Source organism: Crocuta crocuta, unplaced genomic scaffold, assembly GCF_008692635.1.
Source record: "Crocuta crocuta isolate KB4526 unplaced genomic scaffold, BGI_CrCroc_1.0 scaffold345, whole genome shotgun sequence".
Lineage (NCBI taxonomy): Eukaryota > Metazoa > Chordata > Mammalia > Carnivora > Hyaenidae > Crocuta > Crocuta crocuta.
The window spans coordinates 3,447,995-3,466,116 of NW_027527574.1; the positions used below are offsets into that span (position 1 = coordinate 3,447,995).

At 34.7% G+C, this 18,122-nt stretch overlaps 1 protein-coding gene across 6 annotated transcripts in view; it reads right to left on the reverse strand.

Moving 5' to 3' along the window:
* LRBA (LPS responsive beige-like anchor protein) overlaps positions 1-18,122 on the reverse strand; it is a 720,310-nt gene that overhangs the window by 125,849 nt on the left and 576,339 nt on the right. For all 6 annotated transcript variants that reach the window (XM_077770789.1, XM_077770783.1, XM_077770775.1 and 3 more), the window contains one exon: positions 15,977-16,129. In XM_077770789.1, coding sequence (XP_077626915.1) covers positions 15,977-16,129 — 153 coding nt within the window. The remainder of the gene's footprint in view (positions 1-15,976; positions 16,130-18,122) is intronic.

Consider the following 18,122-nt stretch of genomic DNA (forward strand, 5'->3'; position numbering starts at 1 on the left):
AAAAAAAAAAAAAGATACTCATTAAAGAAAATTTAGAAGGAGAGAAAAACAAGATAGATGTAGGTGTCTCTCCATCAGCATCAACCATTTAGGTTGGTATATTCACTTATGTTTTTATTATGTAAAGATATCATATACATGAACATAATTTTATTTAAATTTTTTAGATTTATTAAAGTAGAGCTGACAAAACTGTATACATTTAAAGTATACACCATGATGATTTCACATAGGTATACTTTCTAAAGTAATTATAAAAATCAACAAATTAATTAAGTATAAGGTGGGGAAGGAGGGGCAGTAAAACAGAAGGGTAAGGAAGAAGGATGTATGTGTATCCATCGGGGGTAGCCATGTGGAATATTTGCAGGCCAAGTAAGGAGGTTATACAATGTGAGAGAATACACAACTTTTAGACAAGTTTAAGTTTTGCTCAGTGTGACTACATTATATTCTGCAAGAGTTGAAGGTGGGGAAGTATGAAGACAGTTGTGAAGGATCTTGTATATCACATGAGGTTGGTAAACCTTATGTATGTTATAAAGTCAGAAAGACAGTAAGTAACCACTACGGTGTTTTAAAAGCAGCTTTTGTGACAACTTCCAATTCAGGGAGCACCCAATTTATAAAATCTAGATACACTGCAAAAAAAATAGTCATTTTATATGATTTCTTATGGTGTCAAATAGAATGTTCTCAGAAAGATCCATAAACATCCAACTGATATGCTCCTAAATGCAAATGAAATTTCTTCAAGTAATCTGGATCACAACATATACCATTTTACTTTTACTTTTGAATCAGAATCCATTGTATATAAGTCTCTGGTATAATTATTCAGTATAACTGAAAACAATAATACAGCTTAATGAAAAACAGTGGATCATAAAAAGATTTCAAAGAATGTTTTAGAAAAGACAGGTTAAGGTGAGGACACAACGAGTAGACAACTACCTGAAAGGCAAGGAAAGAGTCCTCAGAAGAAGCCCAAGCCGGCCAAACATCTTGATCTTGGACTTTGTTTCCAGAATCACGCAAAAATTAATTTCTATTGTTTAAGGCACCGAGTCTGTTGTATTTTGTTATGGCAGCCCTAGCAAAATAATACACATATTTAATGTCTAAGGTTAAGTATTATGGGTTGTGTTCTCCCCTAAAAGATGTTGGAGTTCTAACCTTTAGTATCTCAGAATGTGACCTTATTTGGAACGAGGATGCTTAGTGAGGTAATGAGGTTAAAATGAAGTCAATTGGTGGGCCATAACTCAATGACTGGTGTCCTTATAAAAAGGAGAAAATCTGGACACAGAAATAGATGTGCACACAGGGAGAATGCCATATGAAGATTAGAGTTATGTTGCTGTAAGACAATGAACTACCAAAAACTGAGAGACCTGGAACAGGTCCTGCCCTCCCCTCCTGTCTTCGGGGGAACCATGACCCAGTGGACACCTTGACCTCAGACTTCTAGCTTCCAGAAGTGTGAGACAATAAATTTCTGTTCTTTAAGGCAGCCAGTTTGTGATACTTTGTCAGAACAGTTCCAAGAAACCAATGCACCAGGGTTATAGGAAAAGTGACTTCTAAGAACTTACATGGCACCTAAAAGTAATAACGTACAATGGATCCCGTAGGGTAGGGTAAAAATTCTACAGAGAACATTATTAAGCCAACTAACAAAACTGACATTTGGAAAGTACATTAAAGTACTTAATTTAAATTTGTGAAATGTTAAGTGTTATATTGGTCATATAAGAAAATATCCCTATTTTTAGGACACACATACTAAAGTATTTGGGGGTAAAGGACCATGAAGTATCTAACTTACCCTCAAATGAGTCAGTAAGAGTACTGTGTGTGTGTATGTATTTTACATATATTCATATATAGTTGACCCTTGAACAACATAGGTTTGAACGGCATGGGTCCATTTATACATGAATATTTTTGGTAAATATATGAACTTACAGATTCAATACAATATTATAAATGTATTTTCTCTTCCTTATAATTTTCCCAATACCATTTTTTATCTAGCTTGCTTTATTGTAAGGATACAGTATATACCACATATAACATGCAAAATGTGTGTTGGTTATTTATGATATTGGTAAGGCTTCTCATCAACAACAGGCTATCTAGAGAGTCAAAGTTTCTGGGGAGTCAAAATTATATATGGATTTTTTATTGCAAATGGGTGGGTGTTGGCACCCTTATCTGCCTGTTGTTCAAGGGCCAGCTGAATTTAGATATGTGTGTGTGTGTATTATATGTGTACACACACAGAGGGTGAGAAGAGAACAGAAGAGGAGAAAGCTCAGATAAAAAAAAGAGAGGGGTGTAAAATCAAACCAAAAGTTAAACTAGGCAAAGAGCTTGTGAATATTCTATGTGTTATTTTTATTTTTGCACCTTTTTATAGGTTAAAAATTATTCTCAAATAAAATGTAGGAAAAAGTTTTAATGTTCATGGGCATAAATATGTGAACAAAAAAAAATTAGGAAGAGGGATGGAGAAGCAAATTCAGGAACAGACTTAAGCAAGGAATTCTAAAATGTCTCAGATAAATATAAGATGTACCATGTAAAATTCAAGCACTGACATTCAATTTAATATATTATTTAACATTACAACAATAAAGCAAACTAAACTTGCCTTTGCTTAAAAATAAGAACCCAGAGGGGTGCCTGGGTGGCTCAATCAGTTAAGTGTTCAACTACAGCTCAGGCTGTGGTCTCATGGTTCATAGGTTCAAGCCCTGAAACAAGCTTTCTGCTCTCAGCGCAGAGCCCGCTTTAGATCCTCTGTCTCCTTTCTGCTCCTCCCCTGCTCATGCATGCACTCTCTCAAAAACAAAACAAAACGAAATTTAAAAAAAGAAACCAGAATATCTAACCTTTATAGAAAATATCCTAACACCTATTTGAAATATCGGTTAATAGAGAACTAGCCTACCTTTTCATATTTATACAATAATCCCACAACCATGCATTGTTTCCTAGCATTGAAAATACTATATCTCCTTCCCTCCCTCCCTCCCTCCCTTCCTTCCTTCCTTCCTTCCTGGTAAAACGTCACTTTCTGGCTACAATGACCAAGGAAATCTGCTGGTTTACACAAACATTTTAGCTGGAAAAAAAAATGGTTGGATATATACCTCATATTGGCAAATTAAGCAGATATAAGTACCGCAGTAAGCAGTCATTTATTGGGTATCACTGTGCAGAGAGTTTCATGCCAGCATCCATAGGTAGAAGAAAACCCACAGCAAAGATCATGCTTCTCAGGTACACTGCCACTGTGGGTGACACTGCTCAGTGCCAGAAACAAAGGCAATGAGGAGCCGGAGGCAATGTCTTCCCAGCCCTACAGAGCACTGCCAAAAGCAACAGTAGTCATGAGAAGAACTGGGTGAGTAAGCATTTGTCTGTGAATTCAACTTCCAGTCTCACATTGTGAGCCCATTAGTCTCACTTTTCTTCTTCAACCATTATCGTTAGTCCCTAGCAGAAAGAAGAATTTCCAGCTGTACCTGGCAGCACATTACTAAGATAATTTACACAAAGGTTAAATTTTCTATAAAATCTACCTCTTCTTCCTCCTCCTTCTCATTCTTACTTCTAACCTCTAGAGAACTTAAATTGCCTGGACAAGCACTAAATTTACCAAAAATGAGGTGTTTGTTTCCCCTGAAGCCAGCACATTAAGGTACTTCAAGAATTTACAGAAATAAATTAAATTGCTCACATATTTTCTCATCAATTATTTGTTTAGTACTTATTCTGTACTATCCTAGGGGTTCAGTGGTAGTTGCCAGAAAAGGAGATATAAACTCCCTTCCTACCTCAAAAGAGTGAGGAAAGATGAACTTCAAAATAAATGATATGGGTTAACCATATGAATAAACAGTTCTGTTTTTCATACCAGAAACCAAGGATCAGACACCTAAATATGAAAAAGTGATACAAGTACTAGAAGAAAGCATCAGTGAATTTTTGAGCAACCTGAGAGTGGGAAAAACTGTATTGGAGAGTAGAGGCATCACTCTAACATGGCCATTGCTTAAACTTTTTTTCACATCCCAATTGTTGATGGATATTTTGGTTATTAACTTGTACTAAACAAATACGCAAGTGGTAACATATAAAGCAAAATTGTGTGTCATGAGGAAAATAACTGTCAAGGTAATAAGCATATTTCTTCTTTCTGGCTAGCACTTTCTCAGTTTACATGAATACAAATATAAGCAAAAAAAAAAATCATTGTATGGATAACTAATTGTAACTCCAGGGGATTCTGATACAGACTGTGTTTTCCATGCACCACATTTTAAAATAAACTACTGTAAATGATACAGTTTACACCTGAAACCAGGATTCTATACATAAAAAGGAAGAGAAGGTCCAGTAAGCAAGGATCTGTAACTCATACATACAGAAAACTAAACTGAGAACGAGTTATAGGAAGGTGATAGAGTAGCATGCAGAGGTTTTTATGAAGATTTTAAGGAAGATGAGAGTTACAAGAAAGCTGTTTGGAAGTTTTTGTTTTATTTTGCTTTTTGACGGTGTGGTGATAAGGGCAAGGTTATCAGCTTTAAGATATAGTTTGGTTAGAAAAGGAATAGTCTCATATTGCGATCAATAGGAACAGCACATGGCAGTGACTGTGGTAAGAAAAGAATGACATAATCTAGGAACTAAAAGTTATTCTAGAATCTAGGTGTTAACACACTTTTGTGGGTATTCTAGAAGCTAGAAGCTACCAACGACTATGGGTTCCTAGTTCAGGAAGAAAAAGAAATCTGTATTCCCCCACACTTCCACACTAAGCTGAAGTCTGCAGGGATGAGTAATCACTATTAGACACAATCCTTTTCAGAATTATGTAGATGGGACACATGTGGGGGGAAGAATTATTTTATTATTCTTACAAAACTTAAAATGCTTTTTATATGTTAGTATTTTGATAAAATATTAACAAAGTTAGCAGGAAGTCAGTGAAAGTTATATACTCTAGAATAAACACAGTTTGGGATGTTTTTCCAACATGAATGTAGTATACCTTAGATATAGTATCATTTCACTTTGTTTTGCTTGTGTATGACACAATAATATGTCACGAAACAAAACACAGTTTATGTTTCCTTTATCTAGAATTCAGATTTCAGGTCTTTAGAGAATCTAGAACATATCACTGAAGACCAGGAGGAAAACAAGTACAAAGCTTATGAACCTTAAAGGTGGGAGTCACTAGGTCATCCCTCAGGCTTTTACCTTGCCAGATATGCATAAAATAATATAAAAGCTCAAATGAAGATAGAAACCCTGACAAAGAAAAGTGACAGGAAGTGACAGCTGACATAGGAAAGAACTCTGAAATGCTGACAGAAAAGCTAAAAGAAAGCAGAGGAATGTGGGTCATTTTAGCTAAGGAACAAAAAGCTTTATATATCTCAATAACTTCTCAGGATACCACAGAAAACATGTGAATATTTAACAACGAGTATTCCACAAAAAGATATTTAAGTTCAGAATTCTTTACTTAAGAGATAGGGAAATGAGCATTCCATTTTATAAAAAGAGTTTTTTCAAGAGAAACAGTGAAAAACATTGGTATTTGAAAGTATAAACTTCAATTCTACAGAAATTTTTCTATTTGGGAATTATCTCACTCCTACATGATGTTGAGTATCTGAGGTGCTTTTTTCATTTTGGAATATTTCTATCAAGGTAAGAGTAGTAAATAAAATTAATAAGTATTTTTTCCTTTCTTAACTTCTGTAGAAGACATAGATTGCATAAAGCAACAGTTACATTGCAGTGGGTTTATAACATATATAGATAGATGTAATATATTTATGGCAATAGCACCAGGTAGAGCTGAGTTTGAACAAAGTCACTATAACCTATGAAATTAAGCTAGTATTAAGATGAAGTGGATTGAGATAAATTAAGACACATATTGTCCATAAAGTAATGACTAAGAAAACTACAACAAATAGAAAAAAATAAGAATAAAATTGTAAACTAAAAATGATCTGTTTGATACAAAAGAAAATATAAAGGGAGGGACAGAGAAACAAAAAGACCCAAAACTAAAGAACCTAATTAGCAAAATGGCAGACATGAATCCAACCACATCCATCATAGCATTAAATGGCAAAGACTATCAGACTGGATTGATAACATGATCCACCTATACGTTATCTACAAAAAACACACTTCAGAATCAAATACAAAATAGGTTGAAAGTCAAAGAAAGGAAAACTATATACCATGCAAACAGTTACCATAAGAGAGCTGGACTAGGCTATACTAACATCATGTAAAATAGACTAAAAATTACTAGAAACAAAGAGGAACAACTTATAATGAAAAAATAGTTCATCAGGAAAATATAATAATTATACATACATATGCATAGTGGTAGGCTACCCTCCACCCCCAAAACATATTAAATCCTAATCTCTAGAACCTGTAAACAGTACTTTATATGGGGAAAAGATTTGTTAAATTAAGGATCTCAAGATGGAAACATCATTCTGGATTATCAGAGAGGACCCTAAACATAATCAACGTATCTTTATAAGAGGAAGGTAGAGAAAGATTTCACTGTAGACAGAAGAGGAGATGGTAATGTGAGGACAGAGGCAGAGATCTTCTGAAGGGTATGTAATACTCATTTTGGACTTCTTTCACAGAATAAATTTGTGTTGTGTTAAGCCATCATAATTTTGGTAATCTGTTACAGGAGTCATGGGAAACTAACATATATACCTAACATAAAAAATACATTAGGCAAGGGGTGCCTGTGTGGCTCAGTCAGTTAAGTGTTTGACTTTGGCTCAGGTCATGATCTCATGGTCCGTGGGTTCGAGCCCCTCTCTGTGCTGATAGCTCAAAGCCTGGAGCTTGCTTTGGATTCTGCATCTCTGTCTCTCTCTCTCTCTCTCTGCCCCTCCTCCACTCACTCTCTCTCTCTCTCTCTCTGTTTGTCTCTCTCTCTCTCAAAAGTAAATAAACATTAAAAAAAAAATACGAGGCAAAAACAGACAGAAGAGATGATAATATTTGAGGACTTCAACATCCCACTAGTAAAAATGGGCTGAAATAGATAGGAAATCAGTGAAGATATAGAAGATATGAGACTTGAGCACAATAAAACAATTTGACTAACTGACATCCATAGAATACTCAATAGCAGCAGAATACCCATTCTTCTCAAGGGCTAATGGAGAATTCTCCAATACAGACTATATGCTAGGTCATAAAGCAAGTCTCAGCACATCTAAAACAACAGAAATCATACAAAGTATATTTTCCAATCACAATGAAATTAAATTAGAAATAAAAAACAGAAGGAAACTTGGAAAATTCACAAATGTTTGAAAACTAAGCAATACATTTCTGAATACTCCATAAGTCAAAAAAGGAATCACAAGGGAAATCAGAAAATATTATGAGTGAATGAAAATAAGTAAACAAAATATCAAAATTTATGGGATGCAGCAAAAATTGTACATAATGGGAAACTTACAACTGTAAAAGCCAGTATTAGCAAAGAAGAAAGATTTTTCCAAATTAAGAAACTAATAAAAAAGAAAACTAAACCCAAAGCAAGCAGAAGGAAAAATAATAATGGATATTAGAGTGATCCTCCAATAAAAGAAAAACAGAAACATAATAGAGAAAAGTCAATGAAAGGAAAAGCTAGTTCTTTGAAAAGATTAACAAAACTGACAAACCTTTATCTAGACTGACCTAGAAAAAAAGAATATATTACCAAAAATCAGGGATGAATGAGGTAACATCACTATCAACTTTAGAGAAATTGATATAAGGCATATAATGAACAAATTTATATCAACAAACTGGATTAAATGGACAAATTCCTAGAAACATACAAGTTACTGAAACCACCTGAAGATAAAAACAGAAAGTCTGAATAAACATGTAACCAGTAAAAAAATTTAATTGGTAATTTAAAGTCTTCCTCTTTGGGATGCCTGGGTGGCTCAGTCTGTTTAGCATCCAACTCTTGATATTGGCTTGTGATCTCATGGTTAGGATTGAGCCTCACATCAGGCTCCAAGCAGAGCATGGAGACTGAGTTTCTCTCTCTCCTCTCTCTGTCTCTCCCCCATTCATGTGCTCGCTTTCTCTCTAGTTTTGAAATGTATTTTACAAAATAGGGAAAGAGAAACATTTAACCATATCTTACTCTATGACACCAATATTATCATGGTATTAAAGTCAGATATCACAAGAAAATTATATGCCAATATTCCTCATGAACACAGATGCAAGCATCCTCAAAAGTAATAATTTCTCCACAAAATACTAATAAAAACAACAAAATACCATATATATTAAAAGGATTTATACCATCCAAGTATGACATATTCAAGGAGTGTAAGGTTGGTTTAATATCCAAAATCCAATTAATGTGATATATCATATTTCACTTTTGGTTTCTTGTTTGGAAAACTCTTCCCTATTTCAAGATCAAAAAGGAATCCTCCTGTATTATCTTCTAAAAGTTTATAATTTACTTTCATATTTAAAACTTTAATATACTTTAATCTTTGTGGTATAAGATAAGAACGGTTCTGATCTCATTTTTTCCATATTGATGTGATTATGAGATGAACTATATTCCCCAAAATTTGTATGTTTAAATCTTAACTTCTCTATAACTCAACTTATGATCTTATTTGGAAATAGGATCATTACTTATGTAATTATATATGTTAAGATAAGGTCATACTGGAGTAGGGTGAGTCCCTAATCCAATATGGGTGGTGTCAGATAAAAAGGGGAGATTTGGATACAGAGACAGACATGCTAAGAGGGAAAATGCTGTGCAGAGACAGACACAGGACAAAGATGGCTGTGTATGAGCCAACAAAAGGCCTAGAACAGACCCCTCCCTACTGACCTGTGTTCAGACTTCTAGCTCTAGAATTGGGAATCAATACATTTCTGCTGTTTAAGCCACTCAGTTTGTGGTACTTTGTTACAGCTGCCCTAAGAAACTAATAGAGTAACTATCTCAGCACCATAAAATCAAAAATCCTTCTTTTCCCCAAAGATGGCAACATAATAGATGTCCTGTTCTGCTTCTGGGTTCTGTGTTTCACTTCAATTATCTACTTCTCCTCGTTTCCCCTAATTACTATAGTTTTATAATAATTCTTTATATATAATAAAGCAAATCTCCAAAACCTGTTCTTGTTCTCAGAGAAGATCTTGGCCATAATTAGCCCTTTGCCCTTTATATATCAGTTTGTCATCTTCTAACAAACAAAACCTACTGGGCCTTGAATTGGGTTTTACATTTAATTTATAAATAAGTTTGGGGAGAATTAATAACCTAACAACATCAAACATCTTTTTTCCTACTTGGATGTCCTTTTCAAACCAGAATTTTCAAAGTTAGTGACATATGAGGAGCAAAAGCAAACCAAATAATAGTATTTTTTTTTTTTCAAACTTCACATATATCTGCTCCATTCCCCAGAGTTTTGGGTCTGACCGCTGCAGGCAGTAAAGAGAAGGTGGAAAGGTTGTGTCCACAGTAGAGAACGATTATCAACTATAGACATAATGGCTATTTACATTTTTGGCCACACCATTAGCAGTGTGAAAAACGAAAAGGGAACAGGAAAAGGAATAATATAAAAAAAATACGTTAGCTCCTGTTAACTCTATTTCAAAGAATAGAAAAATATTGCCTGGTTAGCTCTCTTAAGAAACATTTTTAATGCCATTTTCCTCAAAAATGGATGCAAGAATGTAAATAAAGGTAAAAAAAAAAGTGCAAACCCTTTCAAACCTCAAACCTCTCAACCTTACAGTGTTGGTAAACACTGTAAAATGGGACATAGTATGGCATTACAATAATCAAACTGTTATATCATTGCAAACTTAGTCATTTCAAGATGTAGGTCTTGCTCTATGTATACATAGCACTTTTTCATTAAGGATATGAGATTCATAGTTTCAACTATTCTGTAACACTTAAAAAAAGTTATAAAAGATTGACCTAATTCCTTCAGAGATATAAGATCTATGAAAGTTTAAGGTGAATAAATTTAAATTTTAGCAATAGGAAAAAAAAAACAAAGTTGGTAGAGGAATGTGAAAAATTTTTTTCTCCAGCAATAAAAAGATGTCATCATTTTTAATTTGTCCATATGTCATCTTAAAAGGAGATAATATACTCATTTTATTTTTCTTTACCTTCTCAAGGAAGTAACTACTCACATCACCATTCTGAAAGAGTAGAGAAGACAAAAGCTACAGAAGATACACAAAAGCAAATAGGATTCTTACGGGTAACCTCAGGACAATCCATCAACAGAAGCCTTCCTGATTAGATTCATGCCACCTCTCAGCCTGGAGAAGCCTTCTACCTCAAAAACCTAAGTTATCAAAAAGGAAGTAACCTCCAGAAGAGTACGGACATCATCTGTCTTATTCACCGAGTCTAATATTGCTCGTACAAACATAGGCACTCAGTTAATCCTTAAATTTTAAATGAATGAATTTCTTTTATTATAATTTGAATAAATTATACATCCTTCATCTAAAACAAAATGCTCCACTTCAACTTTTATAAATAGACCTATCATTACTGTTCAGAGTAGGGGTTTCTTTGTCTCTTAGTTCAACTTAAAACTCTAGGATTTTAAGAGGCAATATAATATAGGTCCATAACATCAACTTTATATTGTAAAGATAATTGATGAGCAGTCTGAACTCATAGTGTTATATTATTTTAAGGTAGGAAAGCCTGTTTCTCATTTGTATTTCTAAAGCAGTTTTGGAATAAAATTTTTTTTTCTGGTTCAGGTAATATTAAATAACACAGGCCAATCTCTGGGATGTAGTTAAGATTGTTTTGGTTTTACCCTGATTCCAACTGTTCAGAACAAAAAACTATAATTTATTTACCTGAAAGACTAATCAGAATTAGTTGCATTTTCCTTCTAAAATACACAGGATATTGTCTTCTATCCATAAATCCTACACTTTAGCCAATTTGCTAATCCTACGTTTAGATCTTCACTACTTGCAGAAAGCTCTGAGGATTAAAATGGTTAAGTAAGATAGAAGTTAGGGCCCTCTAACAAAAATAGGAAATGTGGCGTTACTGGTCCACCATCAAAATCATGCTCCTAAAAGTATCCTATCCCCTGGAATTAATATTTGGGTAACCAAATACATTAAAAAGATGTGCTGGGCATCTTAAAATGAGTATGTCAGTTAATTAATTCTGTGATCCCCTGCTACCAGCGAGTACTGTACAATCTGTTATTATTCACTGTCCTATACATCATCTGTTCTTGGTGCTGGTTTGTTCCAGAAAGAGAGACAGCTGCAACACTATATCCCTGTTCAACCTGAGGACCATCTGACTTTAATTGTAACACACAGCTTGATGTGGCTCTGGCTATGAGAAGCCAAAGTATCGTCTGTAATAATCTGGAAAAGCAGAAACCTGCCAACAGAGGGCTGAAAACAGGGACTTGTGCTGTCTGGCTGCCTGACGGGCTGCAGGAAATATGATTAATGAGTAAGGTATAACGATATCAGGAACCCGATTAGCACCACAAAAAGGTCACAGATCAAAGTAGTATGCATTTCATGAGCTACAATCATTGCATAAAATCTGTGGACTTGAAGAGGTAACCAAAAAGAGGAGGAGGACAAAATCCTTATGTGATAACATGCTAACAGATACATAAAATACCACACTAATAATTTAATCACTTGTAAAAAGTGAAGAGGAAATTATAAAATGAATCAATACAGACTGTACTACAGGAGAGCTTTGTTCATCACAGGTATATAATAAATATTTTTGAAAGAATGAATGAGTTATTGAATTCTTTCATCAAGATACATGTAAGTAAAATCAAGTATCTTTCCTAATGACAAATTTGAAAGGAGAGAGATTTAATATTTGACTCTATGTTTGCATTTAATTTGCAATGAAATTTTTATACAGTTCTCTTAAGAATGTAAGCTTTTTCAGAGCCTGAACTATGAGGACATTGTAAAACTCATAGAAAGAGGAATCACTGGCACAAGTGCTTAATAAAGTTAATTTAAGATACAATAAACATGAAGTTATTATTGTAAAATACTATTTTGTATGTGATTTCATACTAAAATGGCATGTAAAACTGAAATCTTATTGAAAACAATTTGTTAAGTAGCTACCTTCTTTTCCATGGTGCCCTTGGGAAGCCCATCCCAAAAGATCTGGCTCTTCTGAGGTAAAGGTTGTGAGAGCAGAGATGGGAAGTACTATGAAGAGAGGGACTTACCTTAATTTACACAGTTAAATTCTTTTAATTGTCAAAATAGGTTTGAAAAGCTTTTAATATAACTTAAATATTTTTGGCCTTAGACCTCTTTTAAGTAAACACTCTAACAAACCTCTTTGTACTCTTACTAGTACTAAGGTAATAATTACTACAGATTTGGTTTCCTTGAGACTTAGAATTTTAAATCATATTTAAGAAAGTGTTTCAATAATAAAATGATCAGAACATGACTTAAGTTTTTTTCTTTAAAATATATTCCTGAAGAATGAGAATGATTACATCTTTCAAATGTTATAGAAGTTATTTCACTATTCACTAATAGTGAAACCATTTTTTAAAAATGGTGTTTCAAAAGAAACGTTAAAAAAGGAAAAGACAGAGGCTCCTGGGTGGCTCAGTCAGTTAAATGTCCAAATTTTGATTTCCGCTCAGGTAATGATCTCAGCATCAGGCTCTGCACTGACTGTGGACTCTACTTGGGATTCATTCTCTCCTTCTCTAAATAAATAAATAAATGAATAAATAAATAATAAACAGACAAACAAACATTAAAAATTGTTTTTATTTATTTCTGAGAGAGAGAGAGAGAGACAGTGTGAGCAGGGGAGGGTCAGAGAGAGAGGGAGACACAGAATCCTAAACAGGCTCCAGGCTCTGAGCTAGCTGTCAGCACAGAGCCTGATGAGGGGCTCGAATCCATAAACCGTGAGATCATGACCTGAGCCGAAGTCGGGCGCTTAACCAACTGAGCCATCCAGGCACCCCATAAATAAACATTTTTTAAAAATGAAAAGATGAGACCAGGAGAAAATTATGTGCAAAACCTATGTTGGATAAAGAACCTCCACAAAGAATATGTAAAGATCGCTTACAATTAAATAATAAGAAAAACAACACAACTTAAAAATTGGCAAAAGATATGAATAGTTCCAAAGAACACATGTGGGGGTGCCTGGGTGGCTCAGTCAGTTAAGTAGCTGACTCTTAATTTAGGCTCAGGTCATGATCTTGTGGTTTGTGGATCAAGCCCTGCACTGGGCTATGCACTCACAGCGAGGAGGAGCCTGTTTCAGATCTTCTGTCTCCTTTTCTCTGCCCCTTCCCCACTTGCACATGTGCATGCTTGTTCTCTATCTCTCTCTCTCAAAAATAAATATTAAAAAAAAAAAACTTTTTTTAAAAAGAAAATATATGAGTAGAAAATAAACCTGTGAAAAGGTAGTCAACATCTTATTCATTAGGGAAATGCAAATTAAAATTACAATGAGATACCAACTAGAGAAGCTAAAATAAATAATATTGACAATACCAAGTCTTAGCAACTTCTTATTATATGACCCAACATTAAATTTCTAGGTATCTATCCAAGAGAAATGAAAACAGGTGTTCACCCTAAGACATATACAAATATTTATAATAGCCTCAAACTGGAAAAACTCAAATGTCCATGAACTGGTAAATAAATAAAAAGTATTCTATCTATCCAATGTAATATTATGCAGTCATACAATATGTTGCAATACATATGCAACAACATGGGTGAATCTCAAAAATATCATACTAAATAAAAGAAATCAGGCACATACTACATGATTCCATTTATATAAAACTTTTAAATATTAGAAAAAATTGTCTCTATAGAGACAAAAAGTCCCAGAGCAGAGACTGACTGCAAACAGGTACAAGTGATGCAAGTGTTCTAAAGCTGGATAGGGGTGATGGTTATACAACTGTCTAAATTTTCAAAAGCTCAAAAAAAAAAAAAAAGGTGTACTTTTAAAGATAAATTTTGGGCCACTGGGGTTCCTTGGTCAGTTAAGTATCCAACTTTTGATTCTGGCTCAGGTCATGATCTCATGGTCTCTGAGATCCAGTCCCACATCAGGCTCTGCTGACAGCACGGAGTCTGCTTGGGATTCTCTCTCTCTCTCTCCCTTTCTCTCTGTTCCTCCCCTGAAAGTGCACACTCTTTCGTAAAATAAAAATAAATAAACATTTAAAAAATAAAGTTGAATTTTATGGTACATACATTACACCTCAATAAATGTACTTCAAAAGGGCAATTACTGAAATAAAAAAAATGTGGCACAACTATACCTTTACTGATTTCCAATAGTCTCTGAGGAGTGGAGGGGGAATCACACAACCATAGAAAACTCTCACATTTAAAAGTTTGACATCTCCTTCTATATCTGCTAGAACTAAGCTTTGTCTTGGGTTCTCATTTTAATTATAATTGTCCAAAATGCTGGGGTAAAAGTAAAATAAAACATGTACCTAAGGACTATGATAGAATAATGTTAGGTACTACTTTCTAAGCGTCTACTATAAGCCAACGAATATTATATCCATAATTACAATTTCATATTCATAATTTTCAGACTACATACGATGAAACCAAGGCTCAGAAAGATTAAATTCCTGAAGTTCCATAATTAGCAAAGTGATTTATCCAAGATTAGGAAAGTTGGTCTAACTTCAAGGACTATGTCCTTTCTATTTCCCTTGTATTGCTTCCAGTATACAGAAAATGTGAAATTTCAGTAACAATGGGATTGCAATTAGGATCTGGAAGACAGAATTAAAATATAAATGTTGAGGGGCACCCGGGTGGCTCAGGTCACCATCTCACGGTTTCCTGAGTTCGAGCCCTGCACTGAGCTCTGCTCAGGCAGCATGAAGCCTGCTTGGGATTCTCTCTCTCCCTTTCTCTGCCCTTTCCCCATTTGTGCTTTCATTTTTTTCCTTTAAACTAATCTCTCTGCCCAACATAGGGCTTGACCTCAAAACCCTGAGATCAAGAGTTGCTCTACCAAGTAACCCAGCCAGGTGCCCTTAGATTTCACTTTTAATACAGAGTATGACAGAGATCCAACTTTTACAAACTGAGAATAAAGGTAACCGATTCCAAACTTTTATGAAAGTTAAAGGCAAAAAGGGAAAGACATAACTTTTTCATAAAATAATTTAGAACCCACATGAGAGGACTGTAAAGAGTTTGCTAGAGAGGAGTCTAAAGAACACAATAATCACTGAGCTTTTAAGTTTTTAAATTTTCATGTTCTAAATATTACATGAATATTTCCTTGAAAAGAAAGATACCACATATAACTTGAAAATCTTGTTTCTATTACTGAAATGTACAGTGGACTTCTAACCTGGAGCACAGGATTGCGTTCTTCATCTAGCGTAAGAAACTTATGTTCCATGAAGGATACAATTCCAGTTTTACTTATAATTTCCCTTATAATTCTGGGGTGCCTGGTCACAATCTCACAGCTTGTGGGTTCGAGTCCTGCATCAGGCTCTGTACTGACAGCTCAGAGCCTGGAGCCTGCTTCAGATTCTGTGTCCCCTTCTATCTCTCTCTCCCTTCCCCACTCATGCTCTGTGTCTTTTTCTGAATTATCATGTGCATATGAAAGTAACCTACATTCTGCATAAAAGAAAGAAACCACTACACTTTTCAAGTCAATAAAATTTAATAAAATATATATGGAGATTCAATAACTTTTGTTACTTTCAGTTATCTCTATCAACTATAATTTGTCTATAAGAGCAAGGGTTAATGATTATACAAATACATGAAAGATACTTCGAGAAAAGGCTCATGACAGAGTAGATGATTACTATCTTACCAATCTGTTTATGCGAACAAATTCTTCTGAGGTTTTGGCCCAAGGAGGAAGTTCAACGTCAGACACTACTGTCCCATCATCCATCACTCCAAGATTATAATTATTGAAGTTGACAAACATCTCAGGGAGATAATAAAATTCAGGGATCAACTCCTATATAAAAACAAAAGACAATGTCATATTATAAACTGCAGAATACTGACTAGATATTCATAAAATGGCATGGTCATTTCCTTTTGTGCAGAAGAAGGAAAAAAATAAACAGGGAAGTTTTTCCTTTCTCTATCACAGCTCTATGACAAAGTTACCATTAAGGTAGACAGTTCCCATCCAACCACACTTAAATATTAACACCTTCCTAGCTGGTTATGTGCTTCCTTTTAGGACAATTCACATAACCTCAAAACTCTTAAATATCAACATTTGTGTATTATTTGAGGTTTGACAAAAATAGAAACAGAGAATAGCATGCTGTTAAAGCTTAAACTAAATTTTTTATGAGGTATGTGGAATTTTTGCCCCAAAAGACCAAAATCTTTAAAAGTATTAAAATGTAACTGTACTGGTCCCTTCATCAACTAGGATGATACTCATTACATTTAGTTATGGTTTAACAATATATTCTGCTCATACTTCAAAACATTAAACTTTAGTTGTAACACATTACCTTTGAGAAAAAATATTTACAAGGAGTCTAGAAAATAACCTGCAATAAGAAACTTGGTAAAATTAAATATGTGAATTTATCACTTAAAATACATTTCATTAGGGTATTTTATAAGCAGGAAAATGCAGCTAGTTAGGTTTTTGTTGTCAATAAGCCCATGTATAACTATTTCAGAGGTCCTGTAGATCAGACTTTAATTCCAGTCTTGACATGGGTCAGTGACTCAGTGGTCTTTAGGATACCCCCTCAGGGCCAGCTATGGCAGGCCTAGCTTTCCAAACAGTCGAGTAAAATAGGGAGGTCATCAGATTTTGGACAAGGTCAGTGTGAATTCTCCAGAGTAAAGAAAAAAGATCCAGCAGGAATTAAGCTATTATCACCTCCATCATCCATGTGAAATCTTGCTTGACTTTGAATTGTACATCCTTTGTTTACAATCACAATAATTAACTAAAGCAGGGTAGAAATGAGCTTGTCCTCCAAATGCCTGACAATCACCTGATCGTCAGACTTGAAAAACATTTCAATTGAGTATATTTTTTTTTCAAAAAGGAAGAACCCTATTTGAAGTTTAACCATAAATGAATGACAGTATTCATGCAAAAATAACTAAGGTTCTCATCTCCAAAAATGATGCATATTAAGTCTTAACTGAAAAAAAGAGGAAAGATGTATGTGCGTTATTTTATGTAACAAAAAGCTATATCCAATATGTTTGATATCGCCTGAGTTAGGAACTAAAATAACTTTTTTTTTTTTTTTTTGCGAGAGACAAAGGGAGCATGAGTGGGGGTGTGGGCAGACAGAGAGGGATACAGAGACTCCTAAGCAGACTCCGCATGGTCAGTGCAGAGCCTGGTGTTGGGCTCGCCCTTACAAAACTGTGAGATCACGTTCTAAGCTGAAATCAAGAGTTGGACACTTAGGGGCACCTGGGTGGCTCAGTCGGTTAAATGTCCAACTTTACCTCAGGTCATGATCTTGTGGTTTGGGAGTTCAAGCCTCGCATTGGGCTCTGTGCTGACAGCTCAGAGCCTGGAGCCTGCTTCAGATTCTGTGTTGATCCTCCCCACCCTCCCGCTCTTCCCCTGTTCACGCTCTGTCTCTTGCTCTCTCTCACAAATAAATAAACATTAAAAAAAAAAAAAGATCAAAATTGCATCAGCATACTTCTCAAAACTAGAACAAACTATCCAAAAATTTGTATGGAACCACAAAAGACCCCGAATAGCCAAAGTAATACTGAAAACTAAAACCAAAACGGGAAGTATCACCATCCCAGACTTTTAGCCTCTACTACAAAGCTGTCATCATCAAGACAGTATGGTATTGGCACAAAAACAGACACATAGACCAATGGAACAGAATTGAGAACTCAGAAGTGGACCCAAAAGTATACAGCCAACTGATCTTTGACAAAGCAGGAAAGAATATCCAATGGAAAAAAGACAGCCTTTTTAACAGATGGTGTTGGGAGAA